The sequence below is a fragment of the Telopea speciosissima genome, chromosome 4 (genome assembly GCF_018873765.1).
Source record: "Telopea speciosissima isolate NSW1024214 ecotype Mountain lineage chromosome 4, Tspe_v1, whole genome shotgun sequence".
Classification (NCBI taxonomy): domain Eukaryota; kingdom Viridiplantae; phylum Streptophyta; class Magnoliopsida; order Proteales; family Proteaceae; genus Telopea; species Telopea speciosissima.
In genome coordinates, this window is record NC_057919.1 from 9126393 (window position 1) to 9150122 (window position 23730).

The 23730-nt window shown below is 39.0% G+C and overlaps 2 protein-coding genes across 3 annotated transcripts; both read left to right on the plus strand.

Annotated features, from left to right (window-relative positions):
- Nucleotides 1-241: 241 nt before the first annotated feature.
- Nucleotides 242-14033, plus strand: LOC122658535 (ubiquitin-like domain-containing protein CIP73). Of its 2 annotated transcripts, XM_043853543.1 has the most exons (20): nucleotides 242-354; nucleotides 901-947; nucleotides 996-1081; nucleotides 4235-4352; nucleotides 4498-4605; nucleotides 4703-4821; nucleotides 4965-5048; nucleotides 5145-5333; nucleotides 5416-5485; nucleotides 5576-5727; nucleotides 8488-8652; nucleotides 8749-8820; nucleotides 9263-9383; nucleotides 9475-9873; nucleotides 9947-10089; nucleotides 10324-10596; nucleotides 11247-11632; nucleotides 11941-12196; nucleotides 13376-13531; nucleotides 13747-14033. In XM_043853543.1, exons 2-20 carry the CDS (start codon nucleotides 905-907, stop codon nucleotides 13813-13815), a joined length of 3009 nt encoding a protein of 1002 aa, XP_043709478.1. In that variant the 5' UTR covers nucleotides 242-354; nucleotides 901-904; the 3' UTR covers nucleotides 13816-14033. The 2 variants fall into 2 exon arrangements, with proteins under 2 accessions (XP_043709478.1, XP_043709477.1); XM_043853542.1 differs by lacking the exon at nucleotides 11941-12196 and having other exon boundaries at nucleotides 11247-11888.
- A 3168-nt stretch (nucleotides 14034-17201) lies between these two features.
- Nucleotides 17202-22876, plus strand: LOC122657572. Its single transcript, XM_043852315.1, has 3 exons — nucleotides 17202-17606; nucleotides 22144-22153; nucleotides 22599-22876. Exon 1 carries the CDS (start codon nucleotides 17269-17271, stop codon nucleotides 17587-17589), a length of 321 nt encoding a protein of 106 aa, XP_043708250.1. The 5' UTR covers nucleotides 17202-17268; the 3' UTR covers nucleotides 17590-17606; nucleotides 22144-22153; nucleotides 22599-22876.
- The last annotated feature ends 854 nt before the right edge of the window (nucleotides 22877-23730 follow it).

Below are 23730 nucleotides of genomic sequence, written 5' to 3' on the forward strand. Positions count from 1 at the left end.
AATAGGCTATTGGGTGGATCAATTTCGGTTCCTAGCGGAACGGTTCCGGTCCAAAATTAACACCCCTAGTTGGGGAACGAGTAACTGGCCCGACTCTGGGTGGACATCTGGACCAGACCGTTAAGACTGGGTTGACCGGCCCAAGTCCAAAAAATTGAGATGCTCTATTGCGCAGAGCGCAGTGCGCAGTGCTCAAGTACGCGCATTGTAGCACCTAGGAGGAGTTTGCCAGATTGACCAAAAACCGAAGCCCAGAGAGAGAGGTTTCTGCTATCGCTGCCCTCCTTCGTAAGATCACCTTGTGTCCGAAGATTCAGATTTTCTCTCCGAATTACAGGATTTGGATAGCTAGAGGTAAAGTTTTCAATCTGTTTGCTTCTCTTTAGTCCTATAAAATGAAGTTTCCATTGCTTTGTCGTAACCCTAAGACTAACCTTGGGTTTGTTCTGCTCAAACGAGGGCAGTTTGCTCTGAATGTTGACCAACCATGTTTTCCCTTTTTGTCCCTCTATCCTCTGCACCCATACGTTCATACCCCCTTGTTTTCATTTATATCAATCTCTTGGAGCTCTTGAGTTAGATGATAATGGTGAAATTATTAACACTTCCGTAAACTATTGGTCGACAATCCTCATAATCATTTGGGGGCACACTATTGGGTGTCTGGATTTGTCATCGTTGAAGCGCTTATAATCCCTTTAGTTCATGTAAATGGTCGCTGAACTTCCAATGCGGAGGCGAAGGGTTGGTTAGTGAGTATCTTGACAGCATAACCAAAGATGGCGAGTTGTCCACTTTCCTGTTTTATGTTCTTGGTTGATAAATAATCAAATACTTGTATTTTTGGGTTGTGTTGAATTTTTTTTTTTTTCATTGTGTTTTGGCTACTATCATTTTCAGTAGCATGGCCGATGAAAATTCCTCTGAAATTGCAAGTACAAGTGAAGGTACCAGTGGAAGTTCAGAATCAACTGTTGAGCTCAATGTGAGTGAAGGTACCAGTGGAAGTTCAGAATCAACTGTTGAGCTCAATGTGAAGACCCTTGATTCAAAGATATATGCATTCCTTGTCGATAGAAATGTAACGTCTTGCTAACCTTCCTTCATACATATATTTTTTTCCTGAAGCGAGCTGGTAGTTTTAGTGTTCTAGACAATGAATCAATGACAATGGATTGTTTATTCTGCAACCAGACTGCTTCAACTTATGGAATCCTTCAATGTCTATAATGAATGATACAAGAAGTATGTACAACAAGTAAATGAGAAGCTGTTGACGCCAATGAAAGACCTCATGTGCAACACAGTTAAACTTGTGCTGATTTTGTGGGAATGCCCTTCCTTATTGACAAATTAACTTTTACACATAAGATGCATGTGAGAATGTTATTGAATTGCCAAAAATGGCTATATTTTTTATAATTGTTATAATCTTGTGTCTTTTTATCAAACTTTCAATTTGCCAATTGCCACAACAGTTTCATCTCGGTATTAGTGAGTTCTAAAATCTGGGTATGCATTCGCCTAATTTAAATATTTCTCAATATGTTTACACACTATCACAGACTTGTGATTTCCTATGTTCTATTTGAGAACCAAATTTGAGTTATAGGTGATGCAGATTACCAAATGAAGATTGGGGCCTATTCTTATCCTGTGGTTGGTTTGAACCAGTTTTCTGGTTTAACTGAATCTGTGCTCGATTCTTGTTCGAACCTGGGTCGCCCAGCTTGTTTGGCCATAAATTGGCTTTATTTCAAGGCCCCAGTGGGTTATAAGAGCTTTGAGCACTTTATTTTTGGGTTATTTGTTGTAAAAGGGTGTTTTAATTGGTTAATATTACGGGTAACACCAAGGTTCACGGGATTGGGGCCTAGTTTCTGATTTCTAGTACTTTCTATTTTTTTTTTTTTATTTTGCTTTAGTTTACAACATATTATATAAGTATGTAAGGGTCTCCCAGCCTAGAACGATTTTATGAATGAGTGAAGATGGCTTTTGCCAATTGTTCTGTGGTGATTCAGAACTTGGTATGTGGTGGGTCAGTTCCAGCTTTCTTGTGGTGATTCATCAGGTTGATTGCTGGTGATTCCAATTGGCCTTTGGTGGTGATACGACTAAAATTGAATTGAACTCTACCTCCTATGCAATCTCCTCAGAGTAAAACACAATAAGAATAAAAGAAATAAAGATTACAAGATAACTCTAAATAAATAAATAAACCCTACCAACCTGTGTTAGACCAAAAACCTAGGCTGAACCAGTTCCATTTGGGTTTCCAAAGTGGGTCATGTTGGTCCAACCACGCTAGCGCCACTGCATCATTATGATTTATACATGATTCCCCCTTTATTTCTCCCATTTAGGTGGTATATTTGCATTTTTCTGCAGGGTGTAAATATGATCTATTAATGGTTTTCAAGTCAACTAAGGTTTAGGTATTGGAATCCAGGAAGAGATCTATAACTACAGGTAAGGATTAATAGGTCAAACTGGAGAAAACCACATAATCAAGTCAAAATTGATCAGATCTGGTCCAAACCCTGGTCGAGTGGTCTAGGAGGGATGAGGAACTATTCATCAACCTTTGATTCAAGTCTGGTGGTCAGATCTTGAGATATCATGAAGCCACAGTTATAGCAGGTAACAAAATAGGAAGTCCAAATTTAGTGACTAAAACTCCAAAAGTAGCCCCTGATTCCTGCTGGTTTTAAGTGAACCAGAAAACACCCACGCACTGAGTTAACTCCGTAACAGCACTGAGTTAAGACTGAGTCAAGTCCTGTCATGTTCTTCTTCTTCCTTCTTTGGAACCTTTCAGAGTACCGTCCTTGGTTCTGATATGCATCAAGTAGACTCCAAACCCAACTAATGTCTCATTTGCTTCCTTCACGGATAGGATCAACGACATTCATCTGCGATGGCAAGACTGCCTATATCCCTACCATTTTCTTTTCTATTAATGAACTTTATATTCAAATGCATTCTGGATTTATATCTAGCTCAGTGAAAATGGCTTTGTAGATTTGGACTATGTTTCCAAGACATGGCAAAAGGGTACAAATTGGATGCAGCAAAGATTCCTTTTCTATCACTCTCATTGGCTTAGATAAAGTGTGAGACATGGGTAAAGCTCATAATTTAAAGTGTCAAGGTGGGAGGTTGATGTAGCCCTGGACCTGGACCATGCCGCCACCTCACACCCTAAGGTTCTTCGAAGATCGGTCCAGGTCAAGGAGAGGCATGCCAGGCAAGGCCAGCACCTGCAGGGATAGACCATCCACTCCTTATCTTCCCAATAATTTTAAGGAAAGAAGTTGCATCTAAAAGAGGGAAGATTTGGACTGATTTGGGATTATCTCAGTTTCTAAATAAATTATGCCTAAATAAATAAAGGATCAATCAGCTAGCTAGTATATTGGGTTGATTGAAGATTTGATTGAAGATTGGAATGAAGAGTGGATTTCTGATTGAGAGTATTTTGGGTAGATTGAAGAGAAGGTGGGATTCTGATTGGAAGAATATGGGGCTGATTGAAGATTGGAGATTGGAATCTTATTTTCTTTCTTTTCTTCATTACACTTGCTCAATTCTAAGTCTATATGTAATCTTTCATGAGAATGTAGAAAGTAGATTATGAAGTTAAATGAAATTGCTCTATTTTGAGCTTTGAACTCGGTTGGAGTTCTTGCAAGTCCCATTCTCTCTTTGTTCGATTGATCAACTCCCGGTCACGTAGGGAACGTGATTTCGACTCTCCCGATCCTTAGCTTCCAATGAGGCTGCACCATTTGGTTATCAGAGCCTAGGATTGCAAGAGCGGAAGACTGTAATGGCGCCCCGACAAGCTACCTGTACAGTCCCCGTCGAGGATATCAATGGTTAAGAGAACGATTCTCTTCCAATAGTTCTTTGATGGTCATGTTCTACCACTGTTAAGGTTAACAGTCCTCTACTTCTCTCGTTCTCCAAGTTTGTATGGTTTTTTTTATAGCGTGTCTTCTATTATGCACATGCTATCAAATTATCCTGCATCATCTTATGCTATCAATGACACGTGGACTATAAAATTGATAGGGGTATTTTGTTAAACAATAATACATTTCGTGATTTATTCTATTTGAGTAAGTATTTCTCATTAATTCACCAGATTTGTTCTTCTAACAACGAAATGTAGTCCATTGTAGATGGTTTATGCCTAAATTTGACATGTTTTTATTTTGAACATTTTCAGATATCTGTTCCATTGTTCAAGGAGAAAATAGCAAATGCAATTGGTGTCCCAGTTGAGCAGCAACGACTAATTTTTAGGGGAAAGGTCTTAAAAGATGATCACCTCCTCTCTGAGTACCGTATCCTATTATTTTGTACACATGTAATGACTTTGTGACTAGACATAATTTCATCTCTGTTGGAGGGAGGGAGGGAGGGTTTACTGTTTATTGTATAATGTTCCTTTTTACTGTTTATTATATAATGTTCCTTGACCATACATAGACCTGGAAGATGGGCACACACTGCATTTAGTAGCAAGACAGCCTGCCCAGTCACAGCCTTCCCCTGGAACAGGCTCTGGAGAAACCAATGGGAATAGTGACATTCATGGTATTAATTCTTCCTTTACAGATACTGAATATCAAATGCATAGCATATGATATTAATAGCTTGCCTTTTATTTAGGACATTTTATTTTGTTTTTCAGGAAATGATGGCAATGCTGGCGCTCCACGTAACCAGGTTGGACAAGTTTCACATAGTGTAGTTCTCGGAACCTTCAATCTTGGGGACCAAGGTGATGGAGTTGTTCCTGACCTTACTCGGGTATGCTCTTTTGGGTTTTTGGTTGGTTGGTGCCCTTCTTGTGTCTGAGCTGCACTTAATGCTGAATGTCATTATTGGTGGGCTTATGCTCATCAATCTGCAAGAGAATACTGTATGGTTCTGATTTATTGCTTCACTTTTAGATTGTTGGGGCAGTGCTGAGCTCTATTGGACTTGGGAACCAGACTCTCACTGCTGGGACTAACAATGTGCTGCCCAATATACCAGTGAGTAACTCCTCCTCCCTTCTCTTTCTCTTTTCAGAGGCTGTACGTTCACTTATGTCCAGCCTAATTCTAATGTTGCTATTTGTATTTCTTTAGTCTGATGCTTCTGGTCAGGCCTCCCAAGGTGTTGAAACAGAAGGAACAAATACTTTAGGTGCCAGGAGCCAGACAAGAAATCAAGTCCCTTCTATGCAGACATCTTTGAATCACTCATTCCCATCTCTGCCTCAATCTTTGCAATTCCCTATGACAGGGGGCCCCTTACCTCTTCCTTCACTTCGTGTGGTAGTATCCATTCACCCCTCATGTTTCTTTTACCTTCTAAATGGCTTCTTCTAATTCTTTCTATGGGTTTTCTGTCTTTCAGCCAATTCCTGATTCATTGATCACTCTTTGTGAGTTTATGAACCGCATGGAGCAGGCATTATCACTCAATGGTGAAACTTTCAAATGTTTTACCCAGTTAGGATGATATAATTATGAATATTTGTTTATTTTTTAATCTTATCTTGCTATGATTTATGCAGTATATCAATCAAATCTTTCACCTTCCTATGTTGGAGATCCACTGAGGGAGGTACCATCTGATACGAGGGGATTGCCAACTCCCCAAGCATTAGCTATTGTTGTTCGACGAGCACAACAACTTCTCAGTGGTCATGCTACGTCTGCACTTGCTGTATGTACTGTACTTTCTTAACCCATGTCCATAATGATATACTTTTGTTCCTCGTGCAAATCTGTATGTGTATGTTTATACTTTTGTTCCTCATGCAAATCTGTCTCTGTGTATATTTGCATACTTGTTTTGTTTGACATGTAAATTGGAGCTTTTAGTAGCTTTCATCTAACTGTCAGTGATCTCCTCCAGTAATCATAGTTCAAAAACTCACCGAAATCTAGGTGAGATCTCGAATATCTCGAGAATCTTGAGCTCCTCTAGACAAGATGACATACAAGACACAAAACATGCACAGTTTCGAATAACTCGACCGGAATTTTGAATATTTTGAAAATCTCAGAGAAATCCTAGATAAATTTCAAATATTTCAAGAATCTCGACCTCCTCAGTACTCATAGAGTCATAGTATAATACTATTTGTACTTGGGTGTCTATTTAATATGCATTGTTCACTGTACTTTGTATTTTTTTACTTTAAGTCCTTAACTATTTCTTAAATAATTATTCAATATTATGTGTCTTCATCCATTATGGCATAATTTGTTTGTTTTACTTGTCAATTATGTCTCATATCATTCAAACAATAAGTAGAATAGGCAATATTACATTAAGGGTTCGACCTTTACTGCCCACCAAGGGTGCAAATCCAAAACACCAAATTGGGTTTTTTTTTTTTAAAAAAAAAAAAAAAAAAAAAAAAAAAATCAATTTGAAGATTTAAATATGTTTATAAAGCCTAAAGCAAGCTTCCCTTAAAGTTTCCGGAAAAAAAAAAAATAAAAAAAAAATTAATGCACTGTCTTGCCGAGATCTCACCCAGATCTCAAGAATCTCGACCTGGTCGAGATGACTGTTCTAGACGAGTTTTCAAACTATGCATGTCTTTCCTCACCACTTCTCCTAAGGTCATTTTAGGTCTGCCCCTGGCTCTTTTGGTTCCTTCAATCTGAATCAAATCAGTCCTCCGTACTGGAGCATCCAAAGGCCTCCGTTGAACATGGCTATGCCACATCAAATGACTTTCTCGTAGCTTATCATGTATCAGAGCTACTCCCAAACCTGCTCTAATATGATCATTCCTAACTTTATCCTTCCTAGTTTTTACACTCATCATCTCAACATCCTCATGTCCGCTACACTGAGTTTATCTAATGTTGTTCTTAACTGCCCAACATTCCGCACCGTAGATCATAGCCGGTCGTATGACCATCCGTGACAATGGCGAGCATTGCTTTATTAGCATCAAAGCTTTACACATATTCTGATGTTGTTGAAAGAGTTGTTGCCAACTTGGTTTGGATGATCCATCCAAAATTAGGCTCACATATCACAATTGTTAGTCTCAGCAGCTTAAACCCCAACCAGTTGAGTACTAGGGTGGAGCATTTATCAGACATGTTGGTCCACTACAGTCAGGTATGTCATCACTTGGAACCTGATTCATTTTTACGGTTTTCATGTCCTTTCATTTTAGGTAACCTCGTGTTCTCTCTCTTTCTCTTTATCACTTTACATGAGTTGCAGCAAGCCAAAACCGATTACGCCTGTTAACTGACCGACAGATCCTTTTTGGTCTCGGTTTTGGGCTTTGCAGACTAATTATCTAATTGATCGGTGTCGATCTTAGGGATCAGCTATGTATGATTGGTTAAAGCCCGACTGAGACCTACCATTTGACACCCCTACTCAGATGAGTCATAAAAGATAAATATTAATATATTATCTGAACTCAATTTTATTTAATAAAAAACAACTGCTCCTTTGTCAATTTAATGTGCTCATTTAGAATGATTAACTTAAATGTCGAAGAAAGACAAATTGAAGTACCAAAGAAAAGTTCATACAAGCGGGGCTGCTTGGCAGATGCTTCATTTTTGCCATGTGGAAGAGTGATGTGTGAATGTTGACTTTTGGATATCTAGGGAATGGTTTTGATTGGCCTCATGTCAAATTTCATAGCCTAATTCAATTAAACTCCCTCCCATGTATTGGCGTGTGTTCCCATGTATGTCCGATTGTCCATGCACACCTACTGTTACTCCGACCACTATTGTGCATTTTTCCATGATCTTGGATTTTTGAAAGCTTTATTTTGCCCCTTGGCAAATTCTGATTGCATTGAAACTTTACATGTGAGCAGGAGACCTTAAGGTTTACCTGTCCACAAAATTTGAATCCCACCTGAACTGCCACATGGATATATTTAAGACCCACCAAGAGATCTCTTTCCGGGCTAGCCGCTTGAAAAATCTCTTCCCAAATCTTAATTATATGATTCCATCATAGAGACCTTGTGATTTTTCTCGGCTGGAGATGCAAATCTTTTCCTGTGAGGGGCAATATGTTTTGGTGCTCATGCTTTGACTTGTTCTTCAGTGTATTGTTCACCAAAAACTGTCATGATGGTAATATGGGATTTTCTGGTCCCTAAGAATAATTCTAGATCAAGGAGTAAGACCAAGGAGTACAAATTATTAATTGCATACTTCTATTGTCATATGAAAGGTTTTTTTTTTTGCCTGGGTTGGGGGAGGGGTTGCTTGAGTTTGGTTATCATCCTGTAATTTATGTATCTTCTGTACTGATTCTGTGTTATTGGTACTTTGTTGCCTCCTAATGGTGTATGGAAGTCATTACTGAGGAAAAATACTAGGAAATTCCTCAGTTTGCCAATCACTTAAATTGATGATTCTAGATCCTTAACTATCATTTTTAGTATCAGATTATGTGTTAATTGTAATTGCGGCAATTCTGTAGCATATTGCAGGACGTTTGGAAGGAGAACGAGCTTCTGCTGATCCTGCCATACGCAGCCAAATTCAGACAGAGTCGGTGCAAGTAGGACTAGCAATGCAACATTTAGGTGCTCTGCTTTTAGAACTTGGTCGCACAATGCTGACACTGCGTATGGGGCAGTCACCTGTATGATCTCTCTCTCTCTCTCTCTCTCTCTCTCTTTCTCTCTCTTTATAAATTAGGACTTGTTATATTTTATGAATAATTTTCTACTAACTGCAGGCTGAATCAGTTGTGAATGCTGGCCCTGCAGTTTATATATCTCCATCCGGGCCAAATCCTATAATGGTTCAGGTTAGTTAAAAGCCAACTACAGGTGCATATTTATGTCAAAATTTTAATCCCCCCTACAATCTGGTAGTGATGCATAATGAAATATGGTACACATGCAGATGCAGCAAAAATTAATATCAACCTTTAGTGGATCTCATCCATGAGATCTCCTAATTGGCAAATCAATCTGATTATAACCCTCTTAACTGTAATTTATTTTTCTGACTTCTTTGGACAAAAAAAGTTTGGATTCTGACTATTGATGGAACTTGATAAATCTCTTGACATTGGAATTGTTTTATGTGAGCTTGGAATTGTTTTACCTGATCCCTGAGTGTACCTCCCTTTTGTATCTATTCAAATTCGAGCCATAATCCTGTAGCATTTTTTCCTTTTTCAAATTTTATGTGCTTTTTCTTTGTTGAATGTGGTTTAATTTAGCTTTTTTCATTTTTCTTCCCAGCCGTTTCCTTTTCAAACCAGCTCCCTTTTTGCTGTTCCTGCTACTTCTGCAAATCAAGGAAACCTAGGGACGTTTGGTCCTGGAGATGCCCCCAGAAACGTAAACATTCATATACATGCTGGTGAGGAAATTGCACTTCTTAGGTGTATATGATCTTTTACTTTTTTTTTCCTTCATAAAAACTGATATTTTCCACTTTATATGATAAACAGGTGCAGCGCTTGCACCTGGTGCTTTATCAGTTGCTACCAGGGCATCCACTGGGGAACGCAATCAAGGAGAACGTCCTAATGGGACAGGCTCAGGTGATTCAGGTCCTGCACGGGTACTGCCTGTGAGAAATATTGTTGCAGCAGCTGTTCCATCCGGTCATGTTCTAAACGTTTTCGACCCAATTCATGCAAGATCTCAGCAGGCAAACCCTGTTGTTTCAGCTCCTGGACAAGGTTCTGGTGTGAGAGTATCTAATGCAGCACATGCTGCTGGTTCAGGCCTTTCTGTTTCACAGCCACCTCCTGAATCACTATCCCTCACTAATGCTGTGGGTGAAATAAATGCACACGTTAGAAATCTTGTTGATAATATGAGGAGTGAAAATCAAGCTCCATCAGGTAACTTGTAATCCAGTACTAATAAATGCAGCAATTTGCAAAGTGGTAGATATTAATCTCTTCATGTAGCCAGGCCAATCAGAAGCTTCGACAATTGAGGGTTCATGCAGTGGATCTGGTGCAGGAGATTGTCCGCAGGAATGCATGGTTGCTGATGAAGCTCATCAGGCCAATGTATCTGGACGTGATAGCATTTCTGAAGCAGAAGGGCAGCCGGTACTTTTCTGCATGGACTTTACCTTGCACTCTTGAGAAATAATTGTTTTAGATTATGCGGGTTTGCAGTTATGGTTGATCTCATGCTAAGTTTCCAGTCTTTGATGGAGTCTTCAATATTTTGTTTAGTTCAACAACTGCTGGAATTCATGCTGAAACCTAGATTTAAAACCTTGGTGACAGATGCCTACTCTATTTTCATTTCTTTATTTTGGTTGTTGTTTCCAACTGCAGATAAAAGCTGAGAAATTTGATGACTACCATCACCAACTTGAGTGCCGCCATTCCAGTAACAAGGATGGTAGTAGTGGTGGTTTGAGTTCCAAAGAAGCACCAGGGACCAGGTCTGTAGGAGGTTCTTCATGCTGCCCAAGCGGAGAATCAACAGTTCCCTTCACATCGGAACTTGTTTCAGAGAATGTGACAGGATCAAGCCAGAGACATGATCCTACTAAGGGTGCTGAACCTGTTCCTTTGGGATTAGGTCTTGGGGGTTTGAGACCCAAGGTGAGGTCCATAGGATTTTTTTTTTGGTTGGGTGGCGGTTGTAAATCATTACTTAAATATTTTGGAAGGCTGAGAATCTTACATCTTTCGACATTAGACCTCTTAGCAGTCTTTCTGACTTATGACAGACACGTGGTGTCTGTACCAGCCAAACATTAGTTTGAGCTAAGCCAAATTGGAACAGTGCTTTTGGATTTTCCCCTTTAATGGGATTATCCAGATATTAATCTCTTGATTGTCACAATAATTGTAGTTATTAGAGCTAGTTCTAAACATTAGTGCATGGGCCAAGTACAAATTTTTTTTTGATAGGTAGGCCCCAAGGAGAGTTGAAGTCATAACCCCTTAATTTTGAGGTGTTGGTTCTTGCCAACTGAGCTAAATTGTTGTGCCTCTGCATTATCCTATGCTATTTACCTTTTCAAAAAATCTGAATCCTTTTTTTTTAATGTTTGACCTAGTTTTGACATGTTTCTTTGAGCTGGTAACAATTCTGAATCCCTAATTAGGCCCGGGCAACTGGCACTAGGCTGTCCAGATTGATGAGCACATTTATCACACAGAAGGGGGCCCAGATCTCTCCTTTTCATTCTATATGTATATTTGGTTGTTGTGGCTTCTTATAAATTGAAGTGCCTATATGTGCTCAGAGACGAAGCAGGATGGTAAAATCACAAGGGAAGGATGCTGGGGGAACATCTAGTGCACCTCCTCTCAATCAGAATCAAGAAACAATTGCCAGTGGGCAACAACTGTTGCAGTCTCTTCTGTCCCGGGGCTCGAATGCAAATAGGTCTGGCACTACTGGTACTTCTGTGGGACAGCTGCCTTCTGTACTAGGACAGATTATGGGGAGTATGCCATTAGAAGGGCAAGGTTCCAATGGCCAAGTAGATGCAACTAGTGCGATGTCTCAGGTTCTCAACAGTCCGGCTCTAAATAGTTTATTGGCTGGGGTGTCGGAACAAGCAGGGATTGGTTCACCTGGGGGCTTGAGAAATATGTTGGAGCAGTTCACTCAGAATCCAGCAATGAGGAATACACTTGATCAGATTGCCCAACAGATTGAAAGCCAAGATATTGGCAACATGTTTTCAGGGTCGGGTACTGGCCAAGGTGGTGGCATGGATTTGTCAAGGATGCTTCAACAGATGATGCCAATTGTGTCCCAGGCTCTTACTGGGAGTTCAACCCGGCCAGAATCTTTACGCTCTGTCAACCCTGAACAGCAGCCACAGTGTAACGAGCGGAGGTCATCTAGTGATGGCAGATCAAATGATTGGAGTTCTGAGGTTTGTCTTTTCTAATATCTTTAATTTTCTCCTCTCTTTGCTCGAGGCATAGGAATACACTTAATCAGATTGCCCAACAGGTTGAAAGCCAAGATATTGGCAACATGTTTTCAGGGTCGGGTACTGGCCAAGGTGGTGGCATGGATTTGTCAAGGATGCTTCAACAGATGATGCCAATTGTGTCCCAGGCTCTGACTGGGAGTTCAACCCGGCCAGAATCTTTACGCTCTGTCAACCCTGAACAGCAGCCACAGTGTAATGAGCGGAGGTCATCTAGTGATGGTAGATCAAATGATTGGAGTTCTGAGGTCCGTCTTTTCTGATTTCTTTGATTTTCTCTTCTCTTTGCTCGAGGCATAGAAATCTGAGTTCCTGGAGATAAGATCCTATGTGACAGTGGATAAGGTTTAGCCCTACAAGCCCAGTCATGGAGGGCCAAAACATGCAAATGGTGTATGATGCATATACCCTGCATATAAGCCTTCCCCCCTGCCCAACCCCAGGGACTCCTCCCTCCTGATTTGGACCTTAGTGATCTTTCTAAGCCATGGATTGGTTATTATACACCAATCTCTCTTTAACAAGTGACTTCCATGAACATAAATTCAAATTCTAGGATATTGTGGGATCTTGACAAATTTTACGAGGACTCTGTTACTTGTTCCTTCTATTATTTATCTGTTTATATATTTTATTGCCTTTTTCTTGTTTGGTTTATCGTTTTGTTCATTGCACGATTTAATGTGTGGTCACTCTCTGTAATTTGGCCCTCCAGTGTTTAGATGTGGCTTAATGTCTGAGATGGCCACGTTGTGCAAAAAATGCTTAAATGGTGGGACCATCTCCACTCCACACCACCTAGCAGCCTGCAAAAAGTGGGGCTCATACGGTCTAATGGCCCTTTCTTTTTTTGCTCTGTAATCTTTGATGATAGTGGTAGAAATACTGAGCTGAATCCCCTGTCTTAGGAATTATTTTGGGACTATTGAGCATCTTGTACTCAAGTCTAGGATGCTTTAGTTTAGTATAAACTAGTAGTAGCTGAAATATTGTTGAAGTTCTTTGCAGATAACCACAATTTTATTTTGCTTGTTTACTAATTATTGATGGAGTTGGTAGTGCCTTTATTGGATTTTTTATATATTGTTATTTCTATTGTACTTTTAATTTTTATCTTATACCTACCCCAAATCCACCGAGCATATAGAAAGTCTGGAATTCTTGTAATCACGTTTATACTATTAAGGAATTAATTTATGATTGGATTCTCTGAATGCCAAAATGACCGTTTGCAATCTATTTCGTTGATGGTTTGTAGTGGGACCAGTAAATGAATGGTACCAGGGTTTACCAAAATCCTTAACTTGATTCTTTTTTCTTTTTTTTTTTCATGGATAAGAAATGGGAAAAGAACTATCCTTCTTGTTGGTGATGTTTTTTCATATTACTAGTTTTGGATTAGACTGGTTTCTTGTAATGTTTTGCAGATTGACCTCCAGCAGGCTGCACTGAGGATTGAGCACAGTGATCCATCTGCAGATGTCTTCCATTCTGTGGTTGAAAATGCTGTCCGGATGTATAGCAATGGAAATGATTGTGAAGATCTTGTAGAAGAACTTTGCAGCAACAGCGATCTAGCTAATGTACGCATGTTTCTTTTTTCTGCTTTTCTACCCATTTGTATGGGATAGCTTACAGTACTGCATCAGGTCATTGTCAATTGGTTGCATCATGTATGCTGCTGCATGTGTTAAAATAGTTTTGATTCTGATTATCATGTAAAATTACCCATTTATTTTCTTAAATGCCATTTTTCTGGTCATTGAGCTCAGAAGTGTGAAATGTCTTTCTTATTCAGGAATTTATGGAGATGCTACACCGCAGCATCAGTCGGCGACTTCAGTTGGATTCTGGATCTGCAGACTAACCACCTTGTCTATATGGTATAGGTGTCAGTTGCTAATACTTTAAGCTGCAACCATTATTGTGAAACTCTTGGACTCCTTTTTTTTCCTGTGTTTTTTATTTTGATATGCACCCTCTCAGTTGAACAGCAACTGTGAGTTCCCCCTTACAAGGCCATAGTGTATGAGATAAAATATCAGACAGATTATCCCCAAAATGTAAGGGTAGTGGAGGAAAGAAAGGGGGTTGGGCAGGAGCAAAAGCTAGGAGGTGAGACGTTTTTTGATAGAAAGCTGAAATGTACTTAATAGCATTTTTTTTTTACCTTAGAGGTCTTTTCATTCTGTCATGCATTTCTTCGCTCCTTCAGGTCCTTTGTCTGTAATGAATTGTGATGTTTTAAAATCAAAATATATTGCAAGATAAAAGGATGCAGTTTGGTTTCATTCACAGGGGCTCTGGATCCTAGGATCGGACTCCTCTACTTCCATCGATTGTACTTCCATCCTACTATGACATCCAAGTGCGCCACCTAGCCTGACATGCATCCAACGGTTGTCATTAAAAAAATTCGAAACTTTTTGAAAACCTCATGACACCCTGATTGAACCACCTTAACCCCAAACAAAACCCACCCATCGGTTCAAACTCATCCAAACTAAATCCACCCACACTCAAACCTATTTCTTTCTACCAAATCATTTAGGAAACCCTAAAAATCACTAAAATGATGGAAGTAACCTCCATCGAACTGAACTCTTCTCCTCTTCTTCCAAAAAACTTAGAGGCAATGCCATTGAACTGAACTCTTCTCCGCTTCTTCTGAAAAACTCAGAAGCAAGACCATAAGACATCCATGGCGCCATTGAATTGAACTCTTCTCTCTGGTAGAAAAGTAAAACAGAGCAGGTCTTCAACTCTTCATGGCATTTGAGCCCTTTACACTGATCTAGAATCATCATTAACATGTTAAAAGAAAATAGCAAAATTAGGGTTAAGAGATAACACCCCCCCCCCACCCCTAACCCCAAAATAAAGTATTTTACCTTCATTCTTAGCAATTGCTTCTTTTTGCAAATGCACTTCTTCTGTGGTTGCCAAGTATTTGAGCTTCTTTTACAAAATTCAGAGTTATTTCAAAATCTTCATTAAAGATTCCGGACTCTATCAGCTTACATGTTTAGTTTATATCAAAATAAGAATTTGAGATCTTATTGCCCACTGGAGCCAAGTAAATGTTGATTTTCATGGTTTATCAGTTAATTTTCATTTTTTTCTTCACAAATTGTAAATCTGTCATCAGATTGAGTGTTTTTAATAATAATTTTTTTTTTAACCTGAGCCTCTGTTTGCTTTTGGGCTCTTTGCCTGTTCTAGTATTTGGAGCTTTGACCCTTTCTCCTCTTTCTTCTAATTAACAAATTTCTTCTGCTTAAAAAAAGAGGGGTTCATGAGAAAGAGCTGCTCTAAATTCTAGTAAAACAAAAAAGGAAATTGCTACAACCGTAGCTTCTTTTCTTTGTTGCATTAAAAAGAGGAGAAGAATTCAGTTCGACGGAGAGGTTACTTCCATCGTTTTGGGGATTTTTAGGGTTTCCTAATCGATTTGGTAGAAAGGAATAGGTTTGAGTGTGGGTGGGTTTGGTTTGGATGAGTTTGAATCGGTGGGTGCGTTTGGTTTGGGGGTTAAGGTGGTTCAAATAGGGATGTAATAAGGTTTTCAAAAAGTTTTGAATTTTTTTAATGACAATCGGTGGATGCATGTCAGGCCAGGTGGTGGACTGAGATGTCATGGAAGTAGGATGGAAGTAAAAGAGACGGTAGTCCACTTGAGGGTAGTATTTGCAGTGTTCGACCCACTCCATGTGACAGAAAATCTCTAGGTCTCAACCCATCACTTTTCGGCTTCATTTCCTTTGGTGCCACTTTTCCTAGTTCTGAAGAATTTTTAAGTCACTGTTGTAGCTGTGCTGCTGGAATATTTCCATTGGAGAGCCATATGAGACTGACAATAGTAGGAATAGTTAGACTCGGTGAGACTTTTGTAGAATGGCCTATATCATTCAAAAGGTTGAGACAGACAAAAACAAATGGCTTGTAAAGAGATCCAAAATTTTACCCCAAAAAAAATCCAAATTTTGTAGAACATTAAACTTATCAAATAATTATTTCGTGTTTGAAAAATATAGGTGTGATGAGAAGGCTTCTAGGTTATGGAGCCATTGGAACATTTTTTTTGTCCAAAATATTGTGTGGTTCGTCTTATCAAGTAGTGAAGAGACCGTTTGCAAGATCCGTTTGGTGTGGTAGTGTCGTGTCCTTCACTGTTCCTCCGTCTAGCTGCCTTAAGCTCCATGAATGGCAGTGCCCTGTCGTTCACTAGACTCCTGTGCCAGATACAAGGCCATGCAAATGATCATTGTGCTTCCATGAAAAAGCAAAAATCTCTTGGGGTGCGACGGTCATTTTGTGCAGTATTGTGTTTGGGCACAGGGGCCGCATACTGCACACAACAAGGTAGTGTTCTCTCTCGTTTTGTTATTTTTTTTTTATTTTTTATGTAATAAATAGACTAGAAGATAGGAAATACAAGGTTATTATTATTATGGGGGATCTTTTTTTTATAGGGGAGCGTAGGGTCCACACACACATACTGGCATCTTAGGGGTGGGAGTTCCACCTTTAGAGGGGTAGGGTGGTCATTTTGCCCCCTCCCCACTGTGTCTAGGTGTGGCCCCAGTGTCCCCTACAAAGAACTTTTTCTCATTAGAGAGAAAGGATGCTACTTGGGCACGTGCAATGCGGTGCCATGTACCCAAACACAAGGGAGGCGAAATGACCATCGTGCCTCCATAGAAAGGTTGAATTTCTGGGGAACACAGTAGTTATTTCGCCCAATCCTGTGTTTAGGTGCAGGAGTAGCATACCGCATGCACCTAGGTAGCGTTCTTTGTCCTTTTTTTTTTTTGAATAAAAAAAAAAATTTATATTAAATAAAAAATATATATATACACTGTCCTTTGGGTATTGAGTATTCTTATGATCTATAATTGCCTGATGAGCAACATTGGTCAACCAAAAAATTACTGTTTTGTCTAATTTTGTAAACTAAACTTGTTTTTGTTTATTTTTGTTAACTCAAACATAAAGTGGACTGTTTTGTAAATGAAAACCCAAAAATAGCTAATCATGTAATTTTCCCTATTATTATTAGCCTTATTATTATTAGTTTATTACATAGCTGATGTCTTGCTCAATAGGGTTTTGTGCTTCCCACGTCCTGTGTTAGGCTCACATAGGGCCGTGATGTTTAACAGATCGAATAGAAAACTCTCACGTGGAAGATGGTACAGCATTTTTTTTAGGGTGCTCGGCCCAAAGTGTATAGTCGCAGAAACAAAGTCCCATTTCCAAGAGTGACCGGGGAGAGCCGGAGAGGGGAAAAGTGGTTCGCTGGCTCTGAACTTCTAATTCCATGGCGTCTGCGTCGTCAAGCTCCACGGGGAGCGTCCAAAACCCTAAAAAACTGGGGCTAATGGCAAACGCCATGAAAAGGAAAGACAGCTTTATCCAGCTTTTCGCCATGACGGGAATCTTTCTACTGAGCATGAGATCTCTAGGCCAGAAGTACCGCATCAATGATCTCCAGGAAGACACTTCCGCCCTAAGAGAAGAGCATGAAACCCTTACCGAAAGGATGAAGAACATCAAACGTGGGCTTTTCGACGAAGCAGCTCTCGATTCCACCGGTCACTTCGCTTCCAGGCTGCGTCTCCTTTTTGCTGACGACGAGTGATCAACAACAGTATGTCACTCTCCCCATTTTACATCAATCAGCCTAGGGTTTAGTTTATCATTTCTATTTAAAGTTAAAGGGAGTCATCATCATTTAGTGAATGAATGTAGTAGAAAAACTGAAATTTATTCTCATTCTATGAGAGAAATTTTATTCATCCTCCAATAAACTTTTACTTGATCCAGATACATGGTTTGGAAAGGTTGGTATGTGAATTGGTTTTGCACAACAGCCCACTTCATGCTCTGAGTAGTTATAATTACTTGGTCGTAACTCTCTATTCTTTATTTTCCCTTCTGAGACGACGGATAACACTGTTTCTGCGTTGCTAACTTCGCCATTTGTGGAGCTCTTGTACAGATAAATAATGTAAAACTCTGGATTTAAAACAGACTGATAATTTCTATTATAGTCATTTAAGAATATAACTGCATTTTCTGTTTTCTCCTTTGGGATGACAATACAGCGTTTAAGCATGGGTTTTTTTTCCCGAATTCAAGACTAATCGCATTTGAAGCAATCGCATTTCGCTTCAAATGCTTAATTCTCATTTTTTTTGTTCTAATTCAAGCAAAGAAAGTTTCAGAATCCGTGTAAAAGGGTTTGACTAAGGTTTATTCCGATCCCTGTGCCGACCTGATGCACCAACCCTCCTCCTTTATTTGGGCTTGGACCAGCAGCAAACGCTGGCAGAATTTTTTTTCTATTTTTCTAATTCAAGGATACAATTTCTTTTATCACATTCTGCCTCAGTTGCGGTATGAGTTATCTGATTTTTGCATCTCCATGGTTGTACTCTTTACTTATATACGTTGAAACCATCGATTGGAGGAATAACCGAAGGACTTCCTTTAATCCATGGTTGAACTAGTTTTTGGTGGTGTATGTTTTGAGAATTATTTCATCACTCTTTTCAAGGGTTGCGCTGTCTTATTTCATAACTCTTCTCAAGGGTTGCTCTGTATCTCCTTCTCCCCTCCCCCCCCCCCCCCCTCCTCTCTCTCTCTCTCTCTCTCTCTCTCTCTCAATTTGGCTAGAAACTTAAGAAAATTTATAGGTAATTTAAGTTTTACTTGGTGTCTGATAAATCTCATAATTTTGAGTTTGTTATATGAATTCTTTAGACTACAAAATTTACTAGCATTGTAATTATTTTTGGTTAGGCTGGTTCTTCTGGTTTGAGCTACCCTTCCTTGATTATTATTTTGGTCACTTTCTTGTCCTGTGTAATAAACTGTACTATGTCCTAGCTGAATCCATTGTAGTTGATGCATTCTCTACTGATGGCCCGTTATCACTATGTAGATTGTTGAGGATTCACTAGGATTGTATGACATGCAGCAAAAAGTAGAATGGATGACTACAGAAGCTTGACTAAAATTTCTCAGGAACCAAAATTTTATTGAAGGATGAGAATTTTGCCATTAAAATATTGTCCTAGAGGAACCAAAACTCTTTGAAGGAGGATGAGAACTCATCAAGCTGAGATTAAAGAAGTTTTTGGGATGAGATCCATGAATTTCTGTGAAATTAGTAAATATTTAGGAACATATTTACCTTGGAAACCCATCCTTGTAGTTTTGCATTTTTTTGAACTACACGCAACCAATTTTCTGTTTTATTTGTACGGACCAGTTTGTTTTAAGTTTCTAGACTAACAATTTAAATAATTTGTTATTTACCAATATAATTGGTACAAATAGAAGGAAATTTCATTGTGGCACAATGCTTGGATCTTACTGAATTGGACTCTTAAGGTCATGACAGATTGCAAGCTGAAAAATGTGGTAAAGTGGAACCCAAATAGGTGCAACTAGATTCAGATGACTTAGGACCAGTCTGGGTGATAGAGCTTCCGGATGACAAATACTGAAACTTTCTTTGTTCACTATGCCCATCCACAACATGGAGTTCATTTTATAGAAGGGCAAGAGAAAAAAAGACATGAGAAACTACACTTAGAGGACATAGAGGACAGGAAAGTAATACCCTTACCCTTTAGATTTGAAATGTAATTCAAAATGAAGAGAAACCATAAGCAAGGCCTGTAGACAATACATGATTAGAAGCACAATAAAGAGACTGATTGAAAATTCCTGATATTTTTGAAAGCGGGATATTGTTCATGGCTTTGTTCTGGTTCTCTCAGACTGTAACAGGGTAGTGCGTTTATGCCCCCCTTATATGAGTCTTGACAGATTTGTCATGTATGGATCTTCAGAACCAACCAAAGGATCCCTACGACAAATAGCCTAGGTTAAAAATAACCTCAAGAAGATGATGTTAACCTAAATATATATTTAATGCCTAGGTTAAAAAATAACTTTAAGAAGATGTGTGCCACGGTGAGTGGGAATCCATTCGCTGTGTGCTGAAGGATGGGCGTGAGTTGGAATCGGGATGGTACTTTGGGAAATATACTAAAACTTATATGGGTTTGTGAACCCCTAGATGCATTACTAATGTTAATTTTGCCCCTTCTACCCAAAATAACGAAAAGAAAAAAAAAACTATATAAACTGTTTTGCGTTTTTGCTCAGAACTTTGCCAAGAAAATAGTGCAGTCAGATCTTTACTTGATTCAGTTACGGTGCAACATTAGGGCCCACTTTGATAGTACTTGGTTATGGGGCTTTCTTTTTAAATGTTTCATTTGTGATGGGCTTAATTATATGGCCCAAATTTTAGGTCCATAGGGGATACACAAAATTTGTTTTTCAATTCAGTAGTTAGTACTAGTAGTTGGCCCATTAGCTATTTAGTTAGGAAGTTATCTTGTTAGATAAAGTTTATCCTATTTGTGGGACCTAGTTTGTAGGAGATAAGGTTAGTTTTGAGTTACCTTAGGACTCTTTTCAAAGCATCTGCGTATGGAAGTGTTTCCTCTTCAGCTAGGTCTTTTATTTCTCTTGTTATTAAGCTATTTGATTAGTTAGGTACTCCTCCAACAGTGACCAACGATTGGAGAGAGAGAGATAGAGAGAGATGTAGAAGGGGTTCAACTAAGAACCACTCTATAGTAGGATCTATGACAGGTTGCAACAGAACATCATAGTAGCAATAAAACCAGAATTAGTAACTTAGGAGGTAGAGATCAAACCAGCCCGTAGAACAGTGTCAAACTTAGGTCGAGTGAAGATAGAGGTGAAGGGATGCTACACTCCAAATTTCAGCCAATTCCGACGTCTAAAGACTGAGTTACGAAGATAACGCAAAATTAGAAGGTTATGGAATATCGTTCAAACCTGCATGGGGCTTGGGCTCCAAAGTGGATTGAGTATCAGCCTTGATGAGATGAAACTTTACTGCAAGTTTGGTTCAGTTCTGATGGTCAGAAGTGGAGATCTGAGTAGGTCTTGAAAATAGAAGGTAGGACTCAGAATTAGAAGGTGATGGCCTGCAGAGCAATCCAGCCAACATCAGGGGCTGGAATTGGGATTGAGTGGAACCCAACAGTAGTGAAGAACTCCTCCAATTTTTAGCCTGTTCTGATCACTGGTTGTGGAGATATGAGATACAGACGCTGCAGCACTAAATCAGATCGCAGGGAGTAGCAGCAGTCTTCAATCAATGGGTAATAGCAACAACAGCCTTTGGAATTGATTGGAGATGATTGGAGCCTTCAAGGATCTTCACGGCAGTTGCAGTAATCACAATATAACAGATTTACAGCAACACAAGGGAATCGATTGGGATAAGAAGAGAAGATAGGAGAAGAAAGGAAAAGGGATAAGGAGATTCGGCTCTCTCAGCCCTTCATGGGTTTCGGCTCTCACCAGCCAGGCTCCCTGCCCTTCATCCTCACAACAGGATAATCAAAACTTACACAAAGCAATCTAAGCAACTTCATTAATTCATAAAATCGTGGGGTGCCTCTATGGGCAGGTTACAATATATAAAGGCCCAAGGATTGAGCTCCAAAATAAAAACTAAAAATTAGAAAGTCCCTTATAAGGCTGAGACTTGGGTTACAAGTAATGAAACTAAAATAAAAACTCTAAGTTGCAAGGTTCAAAATAGATACTAAGTCTAATTAAAAATAGAAACTTGAGCCCACTTTCTAAATCTGAAATTAGAAACTAAACTAAACTTCTAAATCCCCACGCATAAAGCACCATGCAATCTGATCTTGGGCCACACAGAATCTTCTAATAATATTCTCACAAAGGCCAAATAAGGGGCGGTGACACTGATCACATGAATAGTGTTTTGGTTTCTTTTTCTTCATATTTCGATCTACACCAGAGAGAGAGAGAGAGAGAGAGAGAGTAGTCTTTGATTTTTTTTTTACAGCTTTATAAATAATGTAATGCTTAGTCAGCCCCCACTACTTGATTAATGGATTGATTTAATTTGTTTTGAAAGTTTGGTTGTTGCCTCTTTTCCCTCTGTTCTCTCTCCTTCGTATCTGTGGCATCCGTACCAGCAGGGTTATTTCTCTTTCTTGTGCCCATCTCCAGCAGATCCTTCTTTCCGATCTGCATCACTCCTACTCAAAGTTCCACTTGTTTCATTATAGATGTCTGGTATTCAATGATGATGGTGAATCCAATCAGACGCTTTCTGATTCTCTATGAAATTGCTGAAGCTGTGTGACTTCAATATTGTCTTGGTTTGCAAGATTATGATAATTTATCTGTCTACAGTGGTGGAACAGAAGCTATAGCATGATCCACCTCAATCTTGTTACTGTTTCAATTGCAGAAAGATGCAATGCTTACTTTCTGTTTTTTTTTTTTCCCCAATAATTTGGAATGGCTAGGACACCTTCAAATATATTTGCAAACTTGACGTTCATTTTTTTGTTCTTAATCAAGAACTTGTCGTACATTATTAGAATGCTGAATATCTTCGTAAAATCCCTCCTGAAATAGTGAGTTTCTTGGTCAGGTTTTGCTTCTTCAGAATGTCCACTGCTTACCAATGAGTCTATTGCTATTGATATCGTTGATGCAATGGACAAAAGCTAATACTTAATCTCCTGTTGGAGTTTTCACTCTTTGATTCTAATGGCCTCTTTATTTCATCAAAAAGAAGCTGAAGTTTCAGACCTTTTTCAGCTTGCGACTAGCCAAAGAATAGGATTTAGGAGAATCAAGGCTGAATCCGATTCTAAAGTTATTGAAGCTATTCTAACAGAGGGATGGGAGTCTCATTGATGAATTTAGGAGGAATTCAAGTCATTTCCAGTTTCCTTTCTTTCTTTAACTCCGAGAAACTTTAATTATCCAACTCCTGGTTTTGCTAGATTTGCTCTTGGTTAATAGACACTGTTTTTTGGCATTTATGTTTCCTCCATCTGGTTAAACAATATGCTTTAGTTTGGTTAGAAGCTTTCCCCTGGTGTTCACTAAGGTAAAAAATGTTTTGGGAGTGCCTCAATTTTACTTGTTAGACATTTTTCCAATGTATGTTTGTAGGATGTAAAATATGCTTGGTAAATGCGTTGTGAAACTCTTCTTGCTCAACAGATATTGGGTGTCAATTATTTTTATCAGTTGTTAGGACTTGGGGATCCAGTGGCAATATAGTGCCTTTTGTAATGCCTTTAGGTTTTTATCAAATCTCAGTTAGGCTGTGTCTACTTGGAAGTCAAGGGAAATGGAAATGGGGAAAAGTTTTTGGGAGTTTTTCCGGGCGCAAGAGAGGAAATTTTTTGACGACACACCTCATTTGTGTTTCGAGGAAAGCTAATATTACAATTCCAAACCTTCGGTATATGGAGTGGATTGGATTGGATTAGCCACATGTTGATTCCACATACTCTCCCATGATTGTCCATTTATCCTTGTATTTTTGAGTCATTTGTGTATTGGCATGCATTGTCCTATAGTCTTGAATTTCCAAATTCTTTGACATTAGGCCTTTTCCATTGGAGTTGAAACTTGACTTCTGGATGGGAAACTTAGGAATTACTTGTCCACAAATTTTGAGCCCCATTTAAGCTGCCACATTGTTGATATTTGAACCACTTGGAAAGCTTTTTTTTTATGATAAAGTTAGATTCATCTTGTGAATTTCCCCAGGGTTCTAAAACTTAGAATCTGGTCTAAGATTGGAATCGGCTCAACTTAATTGGACTGAAAATCTGAATTAATCAAAATTGGTGTTAGATTTTTTTAATTTTTTAATAGAAAAACT